General features: G+C 48.3%; 1 protein-coding gene across 1 annotated transcript in view; it reads left to right on the top strand.

Annotated features, from left to right (window-relative positions):
- Positions 1 to 26753, top strand: part of LOC138512403 (cytochrome P450 2B4-like) — a 176784-nt gene that overhangs the window by 105993 nt on the left and 44038 nt on the right. The window contains exon 7 of the mRNA XM_069627680.1: positions 20765 to 20956. Within this exon, the coding sequence (XP_069483781.1) occupies positions 20765 to 20956 (192 nt within the window). The remainder of the gene's footprint in view (positions 1 to 20764; positions 20957 to 26753) is intronic.

The raw sequence follows: 26753 nt of genomic DNA on the forward strand, positions 1-26753 counted from the left end.
TCAGTAATGCCCCAGGCTCAATATTGAACCTGCGCTGCCTAAGCATTGCAGTAAATTCCAAAACAGCAAATCTGACAAGGTAAACGTCCGCATTTTAAAGACAGTACATTTCCTAATGGGTAGTGAGGGAGGTCTTTAACGATTGTGACAGCTCTGGTGGTCTTGTGGTAAACCATGTGATGGGATCCAAGCTTTCCTGAGAAATACAATCAGCAAGAACCAAATGAGGGTGCTGGTCTACGAAGATATTTGCGGGAGGAGGCCCTACCTTTCTCCAGCATGGGGTCTGGCATGGATTCACATGCTCATTAATATTCCCAGTCATAAGGCTGTGAATCCTCGGTAAAAGAAAAAACAGTTTTGCTTTCACTAAAAAATGTATTTCCCCACTAAACCAATCACTGTCCTCTGGTTCAAACTGGCCCCATCCAATGACAGTTGTCTCCCTAAGCCCCTACTCTGGAGGCCATCTTCAGATTTTTACTGTACTCTTCAGTTTTGGGGGTCCTCGAGTTAGCTCTCAGAGCTATTTGTACGTTTTTGACAGAAAAAGTTCTATTTCTGTTTCAAAGAAGCCTCTGTGTTCTTTTCTTCATCTGCCGACAGCAGGGACAGGTTGTCAGTGAAGTTCTGCACCCCTCAAGGGCGAAGATCGTCAAAGATTCTATAAGGCCTTTGGGCCTACTTCACACCCTCCGACCATGAAAGAGGAGGAGGAGGGAAGGTCCCTCTTCAGGACCTGCACCAAATGCAGGGTACAGAATGTGTTTGTGGAGGACAAGCACCTGCAATACCTCTACTGCCTGCACTTGGACCACAAGGAAGAAGAGTGCGAGTTATGCCTCGGTTTCTCCAAGAAAATGACAAAGGACAGGCATAGTAGGCTGGCGGCATGGCTTAACGCCAAGGCCTCTGACCCGTGCTCTGAGCAGGGTCAGGCCTCACCCAGGACCGGCCGGTCTGGGGAGAAGTCTTTTTAAGTCCTTTGTGGGTGCCTCATCCGAGGGGGCCCAAGATAAGGCCAAGAGCTGGAAGTCCGAGTCCACTGGGTGCGCTGCAAAAGAGGGTCACAAAGTAGATAGGGCACAATCGACATCACCCTCCGCCTCTATTGCCAGCCGATAATCGAGCTCCTCTTCAACAAGGAAGTCATCTACCCTGGCTAGACTACGTGCGAAATCCGGACGGAGGAAAAGAAGGCCGAACAGCCTAAGCAGGCTCAACCGGCACAAACTAAGACCTCATCGGTGACTGCTACTGCCACGACGGCTAAGGGCGCTGATCCTGCGAGGGTAGCCCCCATGGCTCAAAAGGCATCCCTAGCCCCAGGGCACAACACCGCTGCATTGACTTTGCAAAAGTCTACAGGCACGCCATAAGGGGTGAAACTGGCTCAAGGCTTGGTTCAAGTCCCTCAGAGAGGAAAAAAGGGGGTGGCGAGGAGGCCCCAAAACAGCCCTCCAAGGTTATTACGCAAACCATGGAGGTCTCATCCAGGGCTTTAAGTGGGGTAAGAAATCGAGGGGGGGCCCTCATTTGGGGGCGTGGCTTGTGGGGGGCGTGGCCTAAAACGTACGCAAATCGTAAGGTATGCACACACATATATATGCATGTCATATATCTGTGTGCGTACCTTACTATGGTTTGTGTTCTTTGCAAGCCATCTTTTCTAAACATAGAAATATGTATTTCTATGTTTAGAAAAGATGGCTTGCAAAGAACACAAACCATAGTAAGGTACGCACACAGATATATAACATGCATATATATGTGTGTGTGTGTGTGCATACCTTACGGTTTGCCTACTTTTCAGGCCATTTTTTTAAAAAACATTTCGGTTTTATAAAAGATGGCTTTGAAAGTACACAATTCAAGCCATATTTTATAACGCTTTGACTACGGACAAAATTGTCCGTCGGCAAAGCTTTATAAAAGATGGCTTGAATTGTGTACTTTTCAAGCCATCTTTCATAAACCTCGAAAAATATCAAGGAATCCCCAGGTTCGCCGAGGGTTAAAGACGCCTCGGTGACCTGGGGAAACAAAGGGACAGTAACTGCCTCTGGTGACCCCTCGCGCGAGAGGTCACCAGAGGCAGTTACTATGATTTACAGAAGTGGCAGCCAGGCACAGCATTGCTGTGGCTGGCTGCCACTTCTGTCAGATCGCCTGACTTCATGGCAGGCGCATATCCCGTCGCGGCTGCTGCCGCGACGGGATAATGCATCCCGCCAATGTTGCGTGTGGTGGGACGGGGGCCCCGGCAGGGCCCCGGCTCAGTCCCACTTTTTGGAGACTGCCAGGGCCCGGCCCCGGCAGGCCCCGGCCCACTTAAAGCCCTGGTCTCATCCATGAATGACGTAGACCAGGAGTCCCTGCATGCAGTCCACAAGGATGTTGACGAGGAGGACGATGGCGCAGGGCCTACTTTTCCTGTTCTGCCTTTGCAGCTGAGTGACATTTTTTGGGATATTCTGTTGACTCTACACACCTGGATGTCAGAGAACCAGATGAAGATGCCTCTGGCTCTGGTACCTGTGGTCCTCCAGATCCCTGATCAGCCTACAGTTAAAAGGAAAAAGAGAAAGCATCATCTGACAGCCACATTTCAACGTCCGCCACCACATTGGGTCCCTTCCCCCACCAGCAGACCCAGACACAGGTATGGGGACGGATATGGTCACGACGGCGGATGATGATGAGGATATCATCGCAGCGGACGGTGAATCTTCACATTTGGATGCTGCACATAGGGTGTCCCCACAGGATGAGATGGGATCGTTCCACTCCATGATCTCCAGAGCCTCTGAGCTATTCCAGCTGGTGCCCAAGGAAAATGAGGGCTTCTGCCCCTTCTGGACGACATTTGGGATGAGGGCCTGGACCTCCTGAAGAACCCTTGCATGGCTCAAGTCAAATGGGATAAGCTGGAGAAGAAATATAGGGTGCCTGACTCCGTACCCAAGTGCCTAAGGTCGCAGCCTTCGCCGGATTTGGTGGAATCGGCAGCCACGAGGAAAGTCGGCCCGTCTGTCCTCGTTGTTTTCAGTCCCTCCGGACAGTGAGGGGAAAAGGATTGATGCCATTGGATGGAAGGTGATTTACACCACAGCATCCACTATCAAGGCGATCCTGGCCAGGTACCACAGGTAGTTGTTGTATAAGCTGGGGGCGATTCTGGAGTTCCTCCCCGACAAAAAGAAGATGGGAGGCAATTGCTCTTTTCCTGGAAGGGGAAGTCGCGTCTGATCACAGCATCATAGTGGCATTGAACGTCGCTGACACAGGGTTCCGACAAATGGGGAACAGTGTCTGCCTTCATCGCCAAGGTTGGATTAAAGTCATGAATTCAGGAGGTCCAGGCAAAGATGCTGGACATGCCCTTTGGAGAGAATGTTTGGGAAGGTCATCGACGAGTACCTCCAGGCCATCAAATCGGATAAGAAGACGGCCTGTTCCCTGGGCACTCTCCAGCAGCACTGCTCTTCTTTTCACTCCTTAAGGGGAAAGCCGAGCAGGTCTTCCAAAAGTTTCTCAACATCGTACCAACCGCCTTCCAGATCCACAACGCAGGAAGCCTACAGAGGCCGTTCCTAGGCATACAGTAGTGGAGGACAGCGTCGCCATCACCCGTAGGGCAGGACGCCATTTCCAAAGCAACCATCAACTAACCGGGACTCGCGCAACTCGGTGGGAGGTTGGCTGATGCGGGTCCTCAGTAAGTGGAGAAAGATAACCACCGACAGATGGGTGCTGGACGGTCTCGCCCAAGGACACACCCTGGAGTTTCAAGGCAGGTGTCTGCGGATCCCTCCAGTTACCCATCAGGGTGAGCACATCCCTCAGTTCCTGGAAGAGGTACGGGCCATGCTGTGAAAAGGGGCGATAGAGCTAGTTCCCCAATGGCTCAGGGGCTCTGGAGTCTATACCAGATACTTTCTGGTCAGAAGGATGACTGTGGGCTCGAGGCCCATTTTAGACCTACGGCGTCTGAATAAATACCTAAAGCCACAAAGGTTCAGGATGGTCACGTTGCAACATGTGTTTGGCCAACTGGAAAAATACTTCTCAACTTTGTTGGACCTGAAAGTCGCCTACTTCCACGTCCCCATTCACAAGAAACATGAGAAGTTTCTATGTTTCGTAGTGTAGGGACAGCACTACCAGTTCAAGGCTGTATGTGTCAGCTTGAAGTCGCTACTGAGAGTGTTCACAAAATGCCTGGCTCTGGTGGCAGCCCATCTACGTCTACAGGGCATACTACGTCTTTCTTTCAGCAATTGTGATTGTGTCCTGTATCTGGGTAGGGACTCTGGTCTGCATGTGGATGAGAGCTGCAAGGTTGGGTACTGGGAGCTGCTGCACCAATGGGGTCTGGGGAGATAACCCACTGTGATGGACCCCCATCTCACTGTGACCCGCATATTGGGCAGTCTTGCGATGTATATTCTCTCAGGAAGCATACTCAGCGCTTTGCACCTGCCCTCCACTAGTTTCGCCCCCATCAACACTGCCTGTCATTGGTAATGCAGCCATTCCGTTAATGGGGATGGGGTGGGGTAGGGCGGGCTGTGCACAACACAAGAGGCAAAGCAGAATAATCAATACCACGAGCCAGGCACCATACATCATTCCCACTACACTATTCTATCCAGTGGTTGTTTTTTCGGCAATTATCTTTGTCTCACGTGACCGCCTTCCAATAAAACACTTCAGGCCCCGGATGGCCCCGGATGGCGAGCATGTGGCGCAGGGTGACATTGCCCGAAACACACTTTTGAGACATGTGTTCCACTAACATGGCCACTGAATCCACATAGCTGTTTCATAGCTTCGGAGAGACCATGGCAGTAAAGGCCACTTACACTGTTTCACTTTTGTCATGAATAGGCTGATGCCAGCTGTCCACGCTTGACGCGGACAGCAGGGCGCCGTGCTGTGCATGACCGAGCCAACACTTTTCCAGCCTGCTCACCACCACCCGACCTGCTGCAGCCCCCTACCGTGCTCCTGCACCACCTAAGAGAAGGGCAATTTACACACATATTGTGCACACTAGTACCAGGTCAACTGACACAAAAATGACCTTTCAGCATTGGGACGGTCATTACAATAATAAATACTACCGAATAACACAGACCAGAGGATTACTAGTGATGCGAACAATATTATTAATATTATCGATACTACGAACAATGATTCCAAATTGCTAAAAACGAGGGCGGACCCCCGCCTGCCCGCATATTTTGCTGCTAGGTAACATTCTGTGTCTGCTTCCACGTTTAATTCTCCTGTTTCAGCGCTTTGCTTTCAAGGGTATGCTTTCTGGGCAAGTATACACCCCTGCCTCAGCCTTCTCGTAGTTTGTAGTGGGGTTGTGAGCACCCCCTCCATGTTTAGTCTGATTTGTAGCAACGTCTCACTATGAAGTTAGTTTACAATATCTGTAATAGCAGGTGGGCATTCTGCTTTCTGTAGTTTGTTGATAAGTAGCTGCCGCGAAACAGAGTCAAATCCCGAGTGAAAATCAATGTATGCAAGATATAAAGGCTGTTTTGCTACATTAGACTATTGCTTGATAGCATACAACATCGTTAGGTTGACAACTGTTCCCATCCTTGCCACAAACCCAGTCTTATGAGGGTCACTCTTATGACGCTTAAGGTTCCATAAATTAAAGTCCTGCTACACAATCTGTGCGAAGATTTTCCCCGCTACATCAAGCAGTAATATGGGTCTGTAGTTTCCAGCTACAGACCCATCTCTACTTTTGTAAATCGGGATTACCACTGCTTTGCGCCAGGAATTTGGTAGACGCCATGGTGACTGTGATGTGGAGTTGGACCCAAACGTGGGCCATGAAGAGTTGTCATATAGGGCACGAAAATTGTCATGATGCCTACCCCTGGAGCACCAGGCCAGGCCCAGCACCCCCGGGAGCAGTCATCATGCTCTTTGGACTCTGTCCTGGCGCCGTTGGCTCATGTTGGACATCAATCCTGGCGCCATTGGCGCCAGGCTCATAAAGGAAGGTGTTTTGTGCACTTACCTGATGCAGACCATGCTGCAAGATTCAGGCCTCCCTGAGACCTGAAAGGGACTATTTTTTTCATCGGGACTATTTTGCCACTCGGGCGTGGCCAGGGAAGGATACTTACCTGGAACTACTTTGGAAGCTATGTAAGCCACGCCCAGACAGTAGCTCACGCTTCGCGTTGTTCTGCATCCAAGCAGCTGAACGCTCACCGTGTCTGCTCCTGCATCTGGTCTCCAGCCACGCCCGCCTCGATCCTGGAACATCTGTAAGGAAAGAAGAGAAGAGAAAGGTGAAAACCAAGAATTTTATCAAACTTCTTACCTGCATCCGGAACCTTCACGCCAGCGTTCCTGAGAAAAGACTTTCATTTAAAAGCACCGCGTTGCTCGCTGCAGCGCCGCGCTTCACTTACCTGTCCTCTGGAGTTCTTCTGGCTCCACCCGACTGTCTGCACCGGTCGCCACATCTCTGCGCCTAGGGGAGAGAAGAAGAGACAAAAGGTGAGCAGAAGGAACATATGAGGAAAGCCTAATCTTCCGCCATAACACTTACCGGTCTTCTGTTGGTGGACCATTCCTCATTTCGGGTTGGCGCCGCTTCGTTGGCAGCTACCGCACCCCGGCCCCTATGGGGAAAGGACAAAAGACATTACTGGAGGAATATAAAGACATTAAGAGGGATCGCCCCCATCGCTAACTCACCTGAGTTTACCATCGGCAATTCAATCCCTCAACACATCGCCTTCATTCTGCACCTGAAATAAAGGACAGATCACAGGTTAGGAAGGCAACAGAAAAGGAGGCTCAACACTTGAACTTTGTAATCTTCATACTTACGGCGTTCCGCTCGGAAAAGTCAAGTGGATTTTGCCAGCGCCATTCTGAAAACCAGTGAAGTAACTGGACAAACACGCGCCCCTGCACCAGAAGCAGGATGGAGAGTTCATCCTTTCAAACCATAAGGTGAGCTTCAACCGGGGATTTCGGAGGAAGTTAGAGAAGAACGAAGGAGGGAAGGGGGGAGCAAGCACACTATTCTGCAGACTGTTAATCCCCTTTCTCATCTGCAGAAGGATATTCCTACGGGCCAGACAAGCAAGATTTGAGGGTCCTGTTCAGTGGGTGCTCCGAGTTCTGCGCATCACGCTCGAAGAGGCCACAGCAACCCAGACTAGACCAGCGCCTCCGTGGGAGTCAGGTGAGCGTTACAAAAATGTTCTATCCACTAACATTCCATTACTCCGTTAATTTGCACTCGGATCTGTGAAGCGCCTGTTGTCTGGTTAAGCATGGACCAAATAAGTGCTGTGTTTTTAGATGAAATAGCTCGTAGCATACTTTCACAGTCGCGTTGGTACTTCATTGCCTACCGACTTCCAGTCCAATTTCTATATTGGCATTTCACTGTACGTAGAGGTGCTGGTATTTCTGATTGTGGTAGGTGCTTGATTGCTTTTTTTAGGTTGTAATTCAATTTGTTTTTGTCTTTTTGACCTAAATCAAAGCAGTGAACCTTTTGTGATGACTTACTGTTCTTGGTGTGCGTCTTGAAGAAAATAAGTGCCGTAGTATATAAGGTGTCTCCATGCAGGAGTTCATTCTTTAACAGCATATCATTTAGTTGTAACAATTTATGTCCATTCCATTTAAACCGTGTGGCTGCATTATTGACGTTAATTTGAGGGGTGTAATAATCTCTTACCTCGACTTTCTTCTACAAATTCAAGTGCCAGCATAATGTGAGCATATTATGATCACTGTTTATTTGATCAATGACTTCAAACTTTTCTGCTTGGTTGTATAGTTGTTTATCTACATATACGTAGTCAATGATGCTTTTCGAGGAACCTCTGGACCATGTTGCACGAGGTTGGAGGTCCCCTAGTAATGATCCATTTACCATTATAAGACCTCTTTCCTTTGTCATAGAGGACCATCTACTTTGACTTTCACAGTTTTTAATTGTGTTGTCAAGGCATCGCAAATTCAAGTCTCCAACAAGTATTGTATTTGTGACTTGTGATTCGCTAGCAATTATGTCTAATACATTTCCCAAATCTGAAAAGAATTTCTTATCTAAAATGCCCGCAGGATTTCTGTATAGGTTGACCAATGCAATCACACAGTGCTGGTGGCAAAATGTAAATAACTGCCTGAAGTTGTTCAGAGTGGCCCAATCCTGTACAGTGAATCCTGAGCTCGTCTTTAACGCTAACATGAGCCGGGATGTTGGACAGCCTTTTAGAGCGGGAATAGCTGTAAGAAAGGCGATGCTGTGGTCGTTCCAGCCTTGTTTTTGTAGCAGCCACGTTTCCTGCAAAGCAATGATATCGAATTCATTAATTCGATTTTGATTCAAGCTTGTGAGATGTACATGCCCGCGGGTATTCCAACTAGCCAAATTGATCGTTTTTTTATGTTCTTACTTTTTTTGATACTTCAATTCATCAGAGACGCATAGTTATGCTTTATGTGTCTTTGAAGTCATTTCTGGCGCTAAGCTTTGAAAAGCACAAACACATTCTTCAACTGTATGCCTTGGTCTTGAAGTGTCCTGGGAGATTATAAATGGATAGCTCTTGTCCTTTGGTATGTTGATACTTTGTCTCCGAATTTTGTATTGGGCGTTCGTTAATCTCCCGAAACTGAGCTTGTGGGTTGTTATGCTGGGAATACTGAATACACACACATTCCTTAACCGCCGGCACCAGTTTATTCTTGGTCGCAGTTTCTTCAATCTGCTTTGACGTATCTTGCGGAGCTTGTAACACTTGTGATGCCATATATACCTCAACAGCCTCTTTAATCTCATTAGTGCGTATTTCCATCGCTAGCAGATCAGATTTCTTTTCGCTATCTAATTTCTTTTGTCTTTCATTTGAGCATTTTTTTTTTAATTGCCCAATTCTTGCCAGAAAGGTCTTTCTTTTGATTTGTAATCTCTGTGATCATGTCATCCAAAGGAGGATATGGTGCAGCTCTTGTAGTCTCACTGTTCTCCTCAGTTTTTGTCCTTTCGCAAGTTTTTATATTTTCTCACAACAGCCAAGCTGGCGTTTTGTGCTTGTTTTTGCGATGCAACAATCGTTCTAATGAATTGTTTTGAGGAGGATTTGGGATTAGACCCTAGTGTGTTCATGTTTTTGGTTATCTTAATTTGTGCTTTTTCTGAAGTTTTCCTTCGACCCTCCTTGTTTTGTAGATTTTGCTGGGGGTCGATTTGAAAAATGTCATAAGTTAGTTGTGGTGGTACAGTTTTAAGTGACGTAATTTCTTTAGCCCCTTCCATGATAGTTAAATGAGAGTTTTGGTCAGTGATTGGCCGAATCATGGCATCAAAGACAGGTAGTACAGGCAAGGCCATTGTGTTATGTACCCTCGTCTGAGTAGCTGTCTGTTGAGTGCTTATTTCAATTCGAACAGTTTTGTCCGAAGTCAGACGTTTAGCGGTCTTTGAACTTTGGCAATCCAGTCCGTAATTTGTTGAATTTGGGCAGATTGGAATGTTATTTTTGATCCAAGGATTCAAATAAGTGTCCCAAACTGGTTATTGCCATGTTGATTGCCGTTAAAGTAATTTCCAACAAAGGCTGATGTTTCGTTCTCTCCTTATTGATAGCAGGCACAGCGGGTCTCTTCGGAGTAGGAGCAACAAAGGATAGTGACACATTTGATCACTCGGAGCATTCCTGATGGAAAATGGACAGAGAGCTAGATACATTCTGCATATGCACATCTCCTGATAAGCTGGCATGTATTAAAATATCTGCACTCGACGGGTGAACCAAATCTATAACAGAGGGCTGCATGATGCCCATTGGTGTCGAAGATTTTTCACTGTTATTCAGTGAGTCGTTCACATTTAGTGAAATGGTAGATCCATTTGTCCTATTTCGTTTACCTGCTCTATCTCTTTGGGACAGAATTGTGTTCAGGCTCACTATGCCTATTTCATCTCTCAAATTTTGGCCGGTACTGTACACAAATACATCGCCTCCAGTAACATTCAGCAATTTGCTGTACTCTATTGTGGTCCCAAGTCAAGTAGTTTCATGCTTCCGCTCAGTTCTATTGTCGAGTCAGTAGGTATCAAATTTGTTGTTGGTGTGACCGGGGACGCCGACTCCGAGTTAAGATTAACTGCACTACAAGGAACACAAAACCCACATATATCAGCCGCCGCCATGTTCTTTGGATTAACTGGCGTTAATGTTATTGCTTTTTTCGAAATCCACCTCACAGAGCGTGGGCTGGGGCGAGTACAACACCTAGTGGGTATTGCGCTCGCAGGCATGTTAGATTTAAGAGTATATATTGTAGCAAGCATTAGCTTCAAACATGCACACTACATTTGTTTGTCTGATTTCAGCAAGTATACAACAGCGTACTCAATTTACTTGAACTCTTCAGCTGTTCAAAAATGCGAAAATGCGTAACAATTGAAAATGCTGTTTTTGGTTTGTAGTGTGCGTCTGTTACTTCGCTCCCAAGGCAACCTTGCCGCCCCTAGCTATTGCGTTGCTATAAACTAAACAGAAACTCTGGAACCAGTGTGGAACTCCTACTGCTTCAAGAGCACGACTTTGTATTTCTCCAACCGTATTAATGAACAGGGCGGGGAACGCCCGACAGCTCGAGCAGCTGCCAGAGTCCTTCTCTCCCCCCCGCGCACTGTATCAAGCCTCACAGAAACAGTCTTGGAGGCTAAACAGGTCGTCAGACAGTAGTAGGTGTAATTAGTACTCACACGTTCGAGCTCCTCCAACAATCAAAAAGATCCTCCACTTGGTGTTTGGGAATATTCAAACAAGATTGAAAGGAGGCTTTGTGCAGGTTTTACTGGCAACGAGAGTGTTAAGTCGAGTCTCACATCGCGTGCAGCCGAACAGCTCCAAGGAGCTGAGCTGTGCTCTTTAGGCCCGGCGGGCTTAATGCTGCAAGGGTGCTGGCGAGTTGAATTTATGTCCCAGCTGATGGAAGGGGCGTATCCCAGCCCTTAAAGCAGCCGGGGCTCCCGAGTTTACGTGAGCGCAATTACTGTTCCTGTCAATATTATTATGGATATGGATAGGCATGTGTTAGTTTTCTACTTGTTCCATTTATCGTTGAGCGCTTTGAGACAGTAGTGTTATGTATTGGCCATTTATGTATCTCGGTTGATATTACATAGCATGGCACGGTGTGGTGATAATTTTACATGACGTATGGGAGGGTTTATGTGACATACCGGCAATTAGATGTGTACTTTGGCATGGTGTTAGTGGCATAATCCCTCTTCTATGTGTTCCTTTTGTACACACCCAATTGAATTAGTTTAAGTTCTAAGGGATGCACACAATGTAGCACTTCCAAAGACACATTCTCAGGGTGGTTTGGTGGGCCCAGATGATTGTCCCTTTGTCATCATTGAATGGCACCTGGAATGTGCCAGGGCTGTGTGCACTCCGCAGGGGTTGGATTTTATGTGAAAAATGTAGCCACAAGCTGGGTACGGCAGCCCCACCACGTGCCCTTTCCCTTACCATGCGCAAGCAACGTGCATGTGGTTGGGGATGTGGGGGCACCACCATGTCGACGGGTACACCACGCCGTGTTGCAACATTGTGCAGGACACATGCTGGCACAATGATCCTGCACACTAGTGGTGGTGCATATAGCAGCTCACCACCAGAGTGCTCAAGGGAGCGGAACCGTGACTTGAGCACTCCGAATGTGCGCTCCACTATGACCTGAGTTGCAATATGGACTGCATTGTATCTTACCTGGGGTGGTGTGGTAGGGTCCTGTATTGGCGTCATCATGTAGGTGCTCAGAGGGTAGGCACTGTCCCCTGTAGAGGTGAAAATGTTTGTCACTGGTGTGTATTTGTCTGTGTGTGACATGCGTGCATGTGCACGGGCATTTATACTCACCAATGAGCCATGTGTTGCCATGCCTCCCAGCTTCCAGGGCCCAGTGTAGGTAAGATGACCAGATTTAAAAAGTAAAAAACCGGGACAGGGCAAATAACATAAAAGTAGGACTACCTCTTGAAAGTTGCTGTAAAGGCACTACACTTCAGTAGCTTTTGGAGAAGGGAGTTTATGTCACGACCCTCAGCCCTGATCCCCACTGGCAAGCCCATTGGCCAGGTGGAATCAGGGCTCGGATCACTAATAAGGCCTGGCATCCACTTCTCAGGCACTCTTGGGGCCAGTCCTGGCGCCTTTGGCGCCAGGCTCATCAGTAAGGAAAGACATCTGCTTGAGGAACTACTTTATTTAGGCTTTCAGCCAACATGGAGGCATCTACATAGCTTGATTCCTAGAACCAAGCTATGCGGTCTAGTGTTTTGGGTGTGGTGGCCTAGGGACTACTTTACCTGGACTACTTTACAGTGGCTATTTAAAACACACCCGAACAAGACAACACGCTTCGCGTTACTTTGCTTCTAGCAACGTGACGCTCACCGTGTCCAGCTTTCTCACGAGTCTGGTGAATTCCAGACCTGCAGGAAAAACCAAGAACATCGTTAGCAGCAGAATCTTACCTGCATTCATCATCCTTCACTGCTCGCAGCTCCTGGGCAGCCCTGTTGGTGGAGTTCACCGCCCGGATCAAAGGACCTGAGAAAAGGAGAAAGACATCATTAAAGGAGGTAGTGGAGACATTCCAACCACAAAGCGCTTAAAGACTTACCTGGTTGGTTGCTTTTCGGCCGGCATAGCTCCGGAACTCCATCTGCGCTGGGAACTCAACGCGACCTGCGAAAAGAGAAAAGCACAGGTCAGTGAGGACAAGACATCTCTGCGCTACGCAAAGCGCCTTCTTACCGCATCATAGCGCTATAGCGCCATCATCTCCCGGTGAGAACCAGCATATCCAGTTCTCCAAGCGGACACTATGCGCTCCTAGGGAGATAAAAAAGAGACATTTAGAACAGAGAAAAGGCATGCAAGAATTACGACGCTCAATCGCAATAAGACCTACCTGAAAGACACTACAAGGGCAGCAGTCAGTGAAGTAACTGGACCGCCTGCGCCCACAAAAGACAATGCGCCCCTGCCCAGAGAGCAGGACGGAGAGCCCACTGATTCCGACAACCAGGTGAGAAGAGAACCTGGAGGGGCTAGAAACACAAGGCAGGTGGGGGAAAACTTACCGTGGTCGCCCAGTCCTAATATAGTCTTCATTTCCAGACGGAATCCCACCGACACCGAGACCACACCAGGGAATCATTGGGAAGGGCACCAACGACCAACTTGCTGGGTGGCCTCCCCATGGATACCAGGTGAGCGTAACAGAACGCGAAACCTCACATAAATAATCCAGCTGGGCACCATGGAAACATCAGAAATCGACCAATTGGCCCAATTGTTGGGGGACCTTCGTGCTGAGGTTCATTCAGCCCGACAAGAGACTAATGCACTCCGGAGAGACATAATAGTGACCAAGGAGCGCACCGACGAAATCAGCAGACAATTCTTGCAATAACAGGCAGGGCAGACTCCTCTGCCTGGAGGAAATCCACTGATGCAAAATCGTATCTCACCATCTTATACCCCCACACCAGTACAGATCACGCTGCCTGGAACAGTTCCCCTGGCACCACCAGAAAGGTTTTCGGGCGACCCACAGAAGTATGCAGCATTCATAAATCAGTGTCGCCTTCACTTCCTTTGTCGCCCTGGGGCATTTCCAAATGACCAAGCTCGGGTAGCTTTCATCCTATCATACTTGAGTGGAAGTGCAGCGGATTGGTCGGTGCCGTTGGTGACCCATAATGATCCGTTGTTACAGGACTATGGGGGGTTCCAGCGAGAAATGGGAAAAACTGTTTGCTCGCCATACCCAGGAACAAGCAGGGGATAACAAACTTTTATCCCTCCGGCAGGGGAACCAAGACTTGTTAACATATATTGCGACTTTCAATAGACTGGTTGCTGAAGCCAGGTGGCCAGAAAACAAAAGAACCACGTTATTCCATCGAGGCTTACGAGGCAAATTAAAGGACGTCGTGGCCCAGGTAGTTGATCCCCCCCAGAGACCGTACCGAATTCATAAATCTGGTCGTGCAGCTAGACCAATCGGTTGCAGGACCGAAAAGCAGGCCGGTCCAAAGCAGACTCTCGAGTAGTTTGTTTGGCCTAAAGACAATGCGCCAAGGGGGCCAGACAACGCCGTAGAACCCATGCAGATTGGAGGGATTCGACCTCCATTAACAAAACAAGAGCGGGATAAAAGAAGACAACAGCAACTTTGTTTGTATTGTGGAAAACCAGGACATTTTCTGAAAGACTGCCCAATAAAACCCCCAAGGAGGACAGTCGGGGTCACAGAAAAGGATGAAGTTAAGGAATCGGAAAACTACCAAGCTCGGCAACCGTAGAGGTCAGTTTGTCGAGTAATGAGAAAGAGCCACTGACCTCACACTTTGCGATACCCGTGATCTTAATAAATCACCAACAATCATCAAAGATGCATGCCGTAGAAGCGTACATCGACAGCGGAGCAGTTGGGAACTATATAGATCAAGAGTTGGCAGCAGAGATGGGGCTCCTTTTGTGTTCTAAGTCTACCAGGGACAAGGTGACTACCGTGGATGGGACAGAAATCGCCTCCGGACCAGTAACCCAGTGCACAGCAGTAGTAACCTTGCTGTGCCAGGATGGGCATTGGGAGTGTATTTTGTTTGATCTTATAAAGGCACCTCAGTTCCGGTTGATACTAGGGATGCCATGGTTGGTTGCTCACAACCCTTTGATAGACTGGTGGGCACGGAAATTAACCTTCTCCAGCAACTGCTCCCTAACTTGCTACTCTCCTGACCCGGAACCCGACTCCTGTGTCTCCAAAACTTCCAATACTAGAGCCTCTACACTGGGAGTAACTAATACTTTGCCAGATGAATATCGTGACTTTCAGGACGTATTCCAAAAAGACCAGGCTAACACATTGCCGCCGAATAGGCCTTATGATTGTCAAATTGACTTTATTCCTGGGGCACAAATACCTTGCAGCAGGATCTACGCTCTTACCGAACCAGAAAACCTTCACCTGAAATCCTATTTGGACCAGTACTTTGCAAACGGATTTATCCACCCATCTAAGTCCCCAGCAGCCAGTCCTTTGTTCTTTGTACCGAAAAAGGAAGGGGACCTGTATTGATTACCGCGCAATAAACCAGATAACCGTGAAGAACCGCTACCCCTTGCCTCTTATCCCGGAAATGCTAGACCAAGTCAAAGACGCCCAGATCTATACCAAATTAGACCTTCAGGGAGCATACCACCTGGTCCGGCTCAGAAGCGGAGATGAGTGGAAAACCGCTTTCCGTACCAAATATGGCTTGTTTGAATATCAAGTCATGCCTTTTGGCTTATGTAACGCTCCTGCAGCGTTTCAATATTTCATGAATGTCTTGAGAGAACCGATTGACGTTTGCGCCTTAGTGTACATTGATGACATCTTTGTCTACTCAGCCTCAAAACAAGATCATATCAGGCATGTTCGTTCAGTCCTCACCAAGCTCTGCCAACATCGTTTGTATGCAAAGCTGGAGAAATGTTTTTTTCACGTCACCGAAGTAGAATTCCTTGGTTTCATCCTTTCGCCGAAAGGCATCAGAATGGACGTACATAAGGTTGACGCTATTCTAAAATGGCCATCACCAAAATCTCTAAAGGGGATACAGAGCATGCTAGGCTTTGCAAACTTTTACCGCCGGTTTATCCCAGACTTCTCTCAGGTTGTGCACCCGATCACAGTACTGCTATGAAAAAGCAATACAAAGTTTGCTTGGACTGAGGAAGCAGAAAGAGCCTTTCAGGGACTGAAACAAAGGTTCACCTCTGCTCCAATCCTGCGGCACCCACGTCCAGACCTCCCTTATGTCGTAGAAACTGATGCTTCCAGTATGGCAATGGGAGCGGTCCTTTCACAGAGGGACCCAGAAACTGGCCAGCTGCATCCTGTGGCCTTCTGGTCAAAGAAATTCACACCCCCTGAAATTAATTACGCTATCACGGACAAAGAATTCCTAGCCATCAAGTCCGCTTTCAAGGCGTGGCAACACTATCTTCTGGGAGCTAGACACACCATTACAGTGATCACAGACCACCGGAACCTGCAATATCTCAAAACAGCCAAAGCCCAGTCTTCACGCCAGTTACGGTGGGCCCTCTTCTTCACCGAATATGACTACGTGATCACCTTTCGACCAGGGGTCAAGAATGGGAAAGCTGATGCCTTATCTCGAATGGGCATCGATGAAACGGTGTATACAACTCCAGACCCGGTACCCATCATACCTGAAGTCAAACTCTTGGGTATCACAACAGCGTTATCACAAGCCGAATTACGAAACAAAATTCGACAGTCAATGAACCCGGATGCTTTCCTCGCATGGCAAACTCAAGGAGAACAATATTGCATCAAGGATCAGTTACCTTATTTTAGGGACCGGCTATATGTACCTGAGAAGGAGTTACAACAGCATATCATTTCAGGTTATCATGACTCTCTGATCGAAGGACACTCTGGAATCGCTAAAACTTTAGCCAAGGTAAAAAAGAACTTTTGGTGGCCTACCTGGCGTAAGGCCATTGTCCAGTATGTTCAGTCCTGCGGTGTCTGTGCACAAACTAAATCACAGAAACAGAAACCATCGGGTCTCCTACAACCACTGGACATCCCTCCCGCTCCATAGCACACTCTTTCCCTCGACTTTATCACTGATCTGCCACTGAGTCAAGGCTTTAACACCATTCTTGTAATCGTGGATCTGTTCTCAAAGATGGCACATTTTATTGCTCTCAAAGGCCTCCCGGACACATTCACCCTAGCAGAAGTATTTCTGGAAAACCTTGTCAAGCTGCATGGCTTTCCATCAGTTCTGGTCTCCGATCGAGGCAGCCAATTTGTATCCAATTTTTGGAGAAAATGTTGCGCAATGGCACAGATTGACGTCCGGCTATCCACCAGTCACCACCCCCAGACAGACGGCCAAACCGAGAGGAGCAACCAGACCCTCGAGCAGTAATTATAGTGCATGCTGCACCATGAATTGAGAGATTGGAAGGACTTACTGTGGCTAGCCGAGTACGCATATAACAACTCTGTACATTCTAACACGGGCCAAACACCTTTTTACACCTTTTAGGCAGACATCCACGTACATCAGAACTTGACCTTCCTACCAGCTTGGAAATGCCTGCAGTAAAGACTCTTCATACAACCATCACTCAGGCGTTTAGAAAGGCCAAGGAACATCTTATTCATGCTAAAGAAAAACAAAAGCACTTCGCCGACCAGCATCGGAAAAAGGCCCCAGACTATCAAGTAGGAGACCAGGTTGGGTTAGCCGCCAAATACGTACCCATCAAAGGGACCCGGACCTTCCATCCTCGATATTTGGGACCCTATACCATCAAGGCAATTATCAACCCAGCAGCCGTCAAATTGGACTTACTACCTAATCTACAAATCCATCCGGTATTGCATGTGTCCCTCTTAAAACCAATGCAACCTGGTACACGAATCAAGGCACCACCTCAACCTATACTAATAGAAGGAGAACCAGAATTCGAAGTCAAGGGCATCCTGGACTCTAAGTACTCTAGAGCCAAGTTGTACTATCTTGTTGACTGGAAGGGGTTTGGGTCTCAAGATAGATCCTGGGAACCCAGTGAGAACATCCATGCACCACGTCTGATCAAGAAGTTTCATCAGAACTTCCCAACTAAACCTGGACAAGGCAGGAGACACATTGGGAGGGGCCTTGGAGGGGGGAGTGCTGTCACGACCCTCAGGCCTGATCCCTACTGGCAAGCTCATTGGCCAGGTGGAATCAGGGCTCGGATCACTAATAAGGCCTGGCATCCACTTCTCAGGCCCTCTTGGGGCCAGTCCTGGCGCATTTGGCACCAGGCTCATCAGTAAGGAAAGACATCTGCTTGAGGAACTACTTTATTTAGGCTTGCAGCCAACATGGAGGCATCCACATATCTTGATTCCTAGAACCAAGCTTTGTGGTCTAGTGTTTTGGGTGTGGTGGCCTAGGGACTACTTTACCTGGACTACTTTACAGTGGCTATTTAAACCACACCCGAACAGGACAACACGCTTCGCGTTACTTTGCTTCTAGCCACGTGACTCTCACTGTGTCCAGCTTTCGCACGAGCCTGGTGAATTCCGGACCTGCAGAAAAACCAAGAACATCGTTATCAGCAGAATCTTACCTGCATTCATCATCCTTCACTGCTCGCAGCTCCTGGGCAGCTCTGTTGGTGGAGTTCACCGCCCAGATCGAAGGACCTGAGAAAAGGAGAAAGACATCATTAAAGGAGGTAGTGGAGACATTCCAACCACAAAGCGCTTAAAGACTTACCTGGTTGGTTGCTTTTCGGCCGGCATAGCTCCGGAACTCCATCTGCGCTGGGAACTCACTGCGACCTATGAAAAGAGAAAAGCACAGGTCAGTGAGGACAAGACATCGCTGCGCTACGCAAAGCGCCTCCTTACCGTATCATAGCGCTATAGCGCGCCATCATCTCCCGGTGAGAACCAGCATATCCAGTTCTCCAAGCGGACACTCCGCGCTCCTAGGGAGATAAAAAAGAGACATTTAGAACAGAGAAAAGGCATGCAAGAATTACGAGGCCATCAATCGCAATAAGACCTACCTGAAAGACACCACAAGGGCAGCAGTCAGTGAAGTAACTGGACCGCCCGCGCCCACAAAAGACAACGCGCCCCTGCCCAGAGAGCAGGACGGAGAGCCCACCGATTCCGACAACCAGGTGAGAAGAGAACCTGGAGGGGCTAGAAACACAAGGAAGGTGGGGGAAAACTTACCTTGGTCGCCCAGTCCTAATATAGTCTTCATTTCCAGGCGGAATCCCATCGACACCGAGACCACACCAGGGAATCATTGGGAAGGGCACCAACGACCAACTGGCTGGGTGGCATCCCCGTGGATACAAGGTGAGCATAATAGTTTAAGTGCTACTGTTTAAATAAACACATGTTCTGATCAATGTATCACAAACTAACACTATCTTAAGTTGTAAAATGCAGCATGTCTTCTGTGTGAGCTGCGCCTGCCAGCTATGAAGACCTACTACCAAAAACCGGGACCAGTGCAGTTTCCAATGGGACTATAATCTTGAGAGAGGGGGACAGAGCAGCAAAAACCGTGACAATCTCGGCAAAACCGGGACGTCTGGTCACCCTAGGTGTAAGGGTGACCTTCTGAATATGAAACTATCATGGGTGGACGCTGGATAGTTTGCATATACAGAAGTAATGATACCCTTGGCATCACATACAACCTACATGTTTATGGAATGCCAGTTCTTGCGATTGCGATGTCTAATATGATATGAGGTGGAAACCTATACCTGCCATAGTCCTGGTCATCAGGCATCCCAAAAAGGCTGGTACTGGGTAGAAAAATACGGGCCCTGGCCATCCTCCTCCTCTGGTGTCCCACGATCACTGCTGCGAGAAATGGTACATTCATTGTAGCTGTATACGCACGTTTGTTGTTTGCGCTACCTTTTTATGCATTTGTCTTAGTGCACAGTGACACTTACGGCAGCTTTCGCGTGGCGTACGTGTTTCCGGATTTGTGCGTCTTTTTCCACGCGCCAGAGAGACCTATTCAATTCCATGAATACGGGTTATTAGCCCACGTATGGGCGTTGCAAGGATTTTACTGTGGTACTTCCCTCGTTCCGCCCACATTTTCGCTTGTTGTTCCCCATTCCACGTGTTCCACCCACTTTTTAGGTGACTGTGCAAGACGGAATGCCCCTTCGCTAGGAGTCTCGCGCAAGGCGTTCGTAGTGTCGCAGTGACGTGCTGGACCCGTGCGGTTTCCTTGCATGTCTCTTGTAAGCCCCATGCATTGTGTTACATGAATCGACAAACGGGCGCTTGCGCCCTTTTTCGCGTGCAAGTCCTCTATTTTCAGCGCAATTCCATAAATCTGGCCCAAAGTGTGGAATGCATAGGGATACCAGTCTCTCCAGAAAATTCAAGTATGGTGAAGTGGAGTCTCTGGCCAATTTCCCTGCATGGAGTGGGGTGGAGTTTCATGCACCAGGCCTTGCTTCAGCCACGGGATCAAAATTAAACTGCTAGTGCTTTTTACTGGTTAATGTATTTTGTGACGGGGCATGCTCTGATTTGATGTTATTTTGTCAAAAAATTATGAAAATAAAGTTACAAAAATAATGTTTTTGATGTTATTCACCACATTGAAAAGCAGTGTGCCGTTTCAAACTGAAATATTTATTTAGCTTACTTCAGATTCTAATACTTTAATGTGGTATTTTGAATGCACTGCAACCTGTTAAAGTGTATTAGTAAGGCAAAGTGTACATGGATTAGTAAGGGGTGCTGAGATTGAGATTATGATGGAGGTGCATTGACACAGCTGTGTGTGGCTATTGTCTAGAATCGACTGGGGATGATCCATAGCTCAGAACATAGGTACTTTGACAGAACTGTGTATGAAATGCAATTACTATAATAGTGGTTCATAAAAGTGGTACATTAACAAGAGTTTGGTGGTCCAGTGCACTGTAATAGCAATAGAGTTCATAAGGGATACTTTGGGGTTTATTTGTCGAAAGTTGCTCACCTCAGAGGCATCTTGGCTATTGATTGTGAAAGTGTCTGCTGAAAGTTTCTACATAGTCAGTAAGATTGTCTCTCCTTTACTGCTCCCTCTTTATGATGCCAGCCCGGTGCCAGCAGGAGATTGAGCAGGTGGTTGGCTGGGACCGTCTGCCCGCCTGGGATGATAGACTCAAGATGCCCTACGTGGAGGCAACAATCCATGAAATTCTGCGCTTTGGCATCATCACTGCATCTGGGGTCTTTCGACAGGTCACCAAGGACACCACCCTTCGTGGGTATCACCTGGTCAAGGCAGGTATCTGACAAACAAATCACCTTGTACATAAGGGTAAAGTTATGCTCTAAAGAAATGTTTATGCAACAATTTTTCCCCAGTCATCAGTGCACTGGTAAGTCTCCCTCCCATGAGATCATTTTTGCGTAAATCTCACCACTGTGTGATTGCTCAGGTAAATCTGCCCTTCATAGGTTTGTGAACAGATGAACAATCCTCACTGATTAATTCAATTCAAATCAATTTTATTTCAGAAATTGTGTTCTCCATAAAAGCCACAAATATTAAATTGACAACATAATAGACTATCACAAAATCCCTAATATTATACAAAAAAAACATCAAAAACGTGTAAAACCAATCTGCAATCCAAATTCCAAGCCTTTTGTTCCTGCAAAGGATGACCACATTTAGACCAATACAAAAAAGCTATCATTGAATGATATGCAACACCACACTACTCCATTTGCAGGCGTTATGACAGTGGGTGCATTCATTGGGAGATTCAATCACTTCTTTTTTCAGTTAAATAATTTGGATTAGTATATTAATGCACAAAAACAGTATAAGAAGAAGATACATTAAATTCTCAAATATATCAATTAGCATATAACCATAATGAAGAGAACAAAACTGAAACATAACATAACTTCCGAAAGACTTGTTTTTAATATAAGAAATATGTAATATATATCTATTGATTTATTTATTTATAGAGCGCCATACACCAAGGCGCTGTACAGTGGAACAACATAATACAAGATAACAACAACAAAATAACAGTGGGAGCAAAATTACATCATGAATCATTTGACAAAACAGTGCAAAGAGCAATTAACTGAATGTGGGGGGAGGGGAGTGGGATTAGGTGTGGGGGGGTGGAGATGAGTTGGACGAGGGTAATGGAAGGGAGAGAGAGGAGGAGGAGGAGAGGGGAGAGACAAAATCAGAGGGAAGGGAGACGGGGTAGGGGAAGTAACAAGGGCAGAGGGGGAGTTTTCAAGGAGGAGAGTGGAGGAGGAGGGATTTAAGGGAAGTGCGAAATGAGGTGAAGGTTGTGGTAGAGCGGATTGTAAGAGGGAGCGAGTTCCAGTGCAGAGGTGCAAGGAGTTGGAAGGAGCGGAAACGGGAGGAAGCGCAGGGGGATAGAGGTACAGTGAGAAGGAAATGATCAGCAGAACAAAGGGAACGGGAGGGTGAGTAGAAGGAGAGAAGGGAGGAGAGATAAGGAGGAGCAAGACCATGGAGGGATTTGAAGACAAGGCAGAGAAAGTAAAATTTTAGCTGTAAGTGAAATGGTAGCCAGCCAAGGTAAGAGAGTGAGGAAGAGACGGAGTCATGGGAGGTAAGGAGACAAAGGGTATGAACAGCAGAGTGGTAAATGGATTTAAGAGGGGCAAGATGAGATGCGGGAAGTCCAAAGAGTAGTGAAGAGCAGTAGAAGAGGCGGGAAAAGATGAGAGAGGAAATTAAGAGTTTGGGAGCGTGGAATGTGAGGGAGGGACGGATTTTGCAAATATTGTAGAGGTGGTATCGGCAGGTGCGAGAGGTGAGGGAAATGTGTTGGGAGAAGGTGAGAGAGGAGTCAAAGAGAACGCCTAAATTACGAGCTTGGGGAGAGATAGGGAGATTGGTGGGAGGAAAGTGAATGAAAGGGGGTGGAGAGGGAGGAGGAAGAGAGTTAGAGGGGAAGAAAAGGACTTCTGTTTTATCGGTGTTAGGAGAGAGAAAGCGGGAGGACATCCAGTTCTTGATAGCAGTGAGGCAGGAGGAGAGTTTAAGGTGAAGGTCAGTTGAGAAGGAGGAGAAGGAGAGAAAGAGTTGAGTATCGTCAGCATAGAAATGGTGGGAGATGCCAAACAAGGAGATAACAGGGGCAATGAGGGAGGTGTAAAGAGAGAAGAGGAAAGGACCAAGTACAGAACCTTGAGGAACACCGTAAATAAGAGGGAAGGAAGGAGAGGTCTGGCCACCCCATGATACAGCAAAGGAACGGGAAGAGAGGTAAGAGGATAGCCATTTTAGAACAGGGCCTTTAAACCCTAAGGAGGAAAGAGTGTGGAGCAAGAGTGGATGTGTCAAAAGCTGCAGAAAGATCAAGGAGAATAAGGATAGAGGATTGCTTGGCATGTCGAGCAGAGAGGAGGGAGTTAAGGATAGAAGTGAGAGCAGTTTCTGTGGAATGTTTGGGACGGCAGCCAGATTGGAAGGGAGGAAGGAGAGAGGAAGTAGTGACAAAGGATGAGAGCTGAGAGTAGGCAAGGCGCTCAAGAAGCTTAGAAAGGAATGGTAGAAGAGAGATAGGTATGTAGTTAGCAGCGAAAAGTGGTTCGGCAGAGGGTTTCTTTAGAATAGGAATAATTGTTGCATGTTTGAAAGCAGAGGGAAAGGTTGATGAGGAGAGGCAGGTGTTGAAGAAGGTGGTAAGGTAAGGGATAAGAAGAGGGTAGATCTTGGGAATAGGAACAGAGGGAAGTGGGTCAGAAGGGGCGGACGTGGGGTGGGCTTTGGATAGAAGGGAGGAGACTTGGGAAGGGGAAACAGGTGAGAAGATGGACATGAAGGAAGAGGGAGGAGAGGGGGAAGATGAGAGGGGGAGTCAGAGAGGGAGTAGATTTTTTGCCTGAGTGTGAGGATTTTGGAGGAGAAGAAGTTAGCAAAGTCAGAGGGAGAAAGTGTGGAGTTGGATGAGGGATCAGGAGTAGGAGGAGAGAGAAGACGAGAGAGAGTTTGAAAAATACAACGAGGGTGGGAGGCTTGAGACTGGAGAAGGTTAGAGTAGTAGGAGGATTTGTATAGTGCATGGTAAGAGAAGGAAGAGGTTTGATTAGAAAGCGAGGGAGTTTTGAGCCAGAGTCTCTCCAGCCGTCGGAGAAGGCGCCGCATAGAGAGGAGATGGGAAGTAAGCCAGGGTTGAGAAGGCTTCCGGGTTGGACGGAAGAGAGAAAGGGGGTAAAGTTGATCAAGGGCAGTGGAGATAGAGGAGGAAAGGGAGGATAGAGCATCGTCCGCAGATAATAAAGCAAAGTCAGGGAGAGATGGAAGAGAAGAAGAGCAGGTGTCGAAAAAGAGGGAGCGTCGAAGTCACGACATGAGTAGATTGGAGGGGAGGGATTAGCAGTAGGGGATTGTGAGAGAGGAGGGAAGGGAGAATGAGAGTAAGGCATGGTCATAGAGATAAACAGGAAGAAAAGAGATAGGGGAAGAGTGATAGGAAGAGTTGAAGATGAGGTCAAGAGTGGAGCCAGAGGAGTGAGTAGGGGATGAAGGAAGGGGGGAGAGGAGGTAGGAGTCAAGGATGGAGAAGAGGGGAGAAGATTGAGGGGGAGAAGGAAGATGAATATTAAAGTCGCTAAGTACTGAAAGAGGAGAGGGGGAGGTAGAGATAAGCGAGAGAAGATGATGAAGGTCTTCATAGAAGGAAGAGAGAGGGCCAGGGGGACAATAGATGATAAGGAAGGAAATAGGGTGGGGAGAGGAAAAAGACTTATAGAGGAATTCAAAGGAAGGGAGAGTTGGAGAGGAAGAGGAGGAGATGTATCTGGGGTGGTAGAGTGGTCCAACGCCTCCACCACGGCCAGAGGAGCCGGGGGTGTGGATGAAGGAGGAAGAGGAGGTTGTTAAGGAGGCGGGGACAGAGGTGTTATGAGGGGGAATCCAGGTTTCAGTTAGACAGAGGAAATGAAGGTTAAGGCGAAAGAATAAGTCAAGAATAGCTGTGGTTTTATTACAGATGGATCTGGCGTTCCAGAGAGCAGTGTTCATGAGGGCAGAGTGGCTGGCGGTAGGGGGGTAAAGAAGGTTAGGGCGGTGAGAGAAGGAAGGAGCATGACTGGAGGAGTGGGGGTGAGGATAGTGAAGAGGACTAGGCATTAGGAAGAAAGAGGAGAGTAGGAGGGAAAGGAGAAAGTGGAAGGGTGGAGAGAGGTGGGGGAGAGGGAGGTGGAAAGGAGATGTGGAAGATCACATACCAAAGGACTCAGAGAAAGGACGAGTAGAGAAGGGCAGTAGTTGTAGGAGTTAGAGATGGAGGGGGTAGAGACCAGTGTGATCGTTACAGAAAGGGGGCAGTGTGCAATGGAGGACCAAAGTGTGGTATGGGGAGAGGATAGATCAAGAGTAGGTATAGGATGGCGCCAAAGGTGGTCTCAAGTCTAGTGAAGAGAGATGGCCGGCAGGAAGCAATAGAGACAGAGGGAGCAGACACTCAACACAGTAGTTGGAGGAGACCAGGGGCCTGAGGCAGGAAAAATGAGGTAGCAATTATGGGCTGCTGCACCTGAATGGTAAGGTGCAGGAGGCGTAGGTAGCTGCAACCACAATAAGAAGGAGAGAGCAGTGGCACCAGGAATCGTTTGGAGGCACCAGGGGAACGAATCACGCAACCAAGGAATGCAGAGAGGTACAGGGATAGAAGGAGGCTGGAGTCACGTTAGGACAAGGGGGGCAGCAGGGAATGGATCCGGGATTAGAGTGGTGGTATCAGGAGAAAAGTAAGAGAGTCAAGTAAGATGGCTGGTGCAGCAATGGTCTGTAACCTCATCCACCCCTGGGCGGGGAGGATTGCCAGCAGTCGTAGAAGATGGAAAGGAAGCACCGGCGGGAGGACTTGCAGCAGCAGAGGAAGATGGTTGTAGTAGGGGGTCCCGGTAAACCACGTGGTCAATGGCAGGGAGACCGCAAGCAATGTACCAGGTGACAAAGGGCGATGCAACACCGCTGAATCAGCTTGTTAGGACTTCAGGCAGGTCACCATGCAGAATGGACAGTCAGGTAGTGGGGAGGATGCCGATCTAACACACTGGGCAGAGGCAGGTAGGGTAGCAAGGAGTGCGTCAGGAAAAGCCGCAGTCTCAGTGGTTGTTACGGCCACAAGGCGGAAGGAATGCAGGAGGGGTAGGACTGAAGAAGGCGTACCTGGATGTTAGTAATCGAGTTCAGGCGGGGAGGACCGCTGTAGGTGGAGTTTTGGAGGAGCCGGGCTGGAAAAGGCATACCTGTGTATGAGCAAACGAGTTCATGCGGGTAGGGCCACTGTAGGGGGCACTAGGTTAGAAAGGAGGTACCCCAGGCAGCCACAACCCCACAGGGACTGCAGGTGCCTGGATGTGAGTAATCGAGCTCAGGCGGGCAGGACTGCTATAGGAGGAATGCAGGAGGAACCAGGCTGGAGAAGGCGTACCTGGGTGTGAGCAATCGAGCTCAGGCGGGCAGGACCGCTGTAGGTGGCACCAGGGTAGAATGGAGGTACCCCAGGCAGCCACAACCCCACAGGGACTCCAAGTTCACCAGTTGACAAGGTGGTCCAAAGCAAGAAGAAAAGCGAGGGCGAAGCAACGTTCAGACCACATCTGGTGCCGAGTGAGCCGAGGACTGTAGGAGCAGGGTTGGAGCCGGAAAATGAGGCAGGCTGGATCCACACTTGCGCGAGGAGGAGTGGAGGAGGCGGGCAAAATGAAGATGGTGGGACTCAGGGCCGCTGTGATCCCGCCAGGACTCAGAGAGCCGGTGAAGAGGCGGAGTGTTCAGGTGCCGGTGTGGAGGCAAATGGAGGCTCCAAGGGCTGCAGTAGAGGAGCAAGGTGCCGACACTCCGGGCTGCCGCAGTCACACCAAGGCACCAAAAGCCACAGTCTGGGGGGAGCACTGTAGGAACAGGGCCCGTGCCGGAGAAAGTGGAAGGCCGGACTTGCTCCCGAATGGAGGAGGCGGGCCATCGTCAAGATGGCGGCACCTCAGACTGCCGCAATCCCGCCAGGGCTCCGGGAGCCGATGCAGAAGCGGAGCGCTCCGGAGCTGCTGTGGGGGCACGCAGAGCC

The sequence above is a fragment of the Ambystoma mexicanum genome, chromosome 1p (genome assembly GCF_040938575.1).
Source record: "Ambystoma mexicanum isolate Mex_15411 chromosome 1p, UKY_AmexF1_1, whole genome shotgun sequence".
NCBI lineage: Eukaryota > Metazoa > Chordata > Amphibia > Caudata > Ambystomatidae > Ambystoma > Ambystoma mexicanum.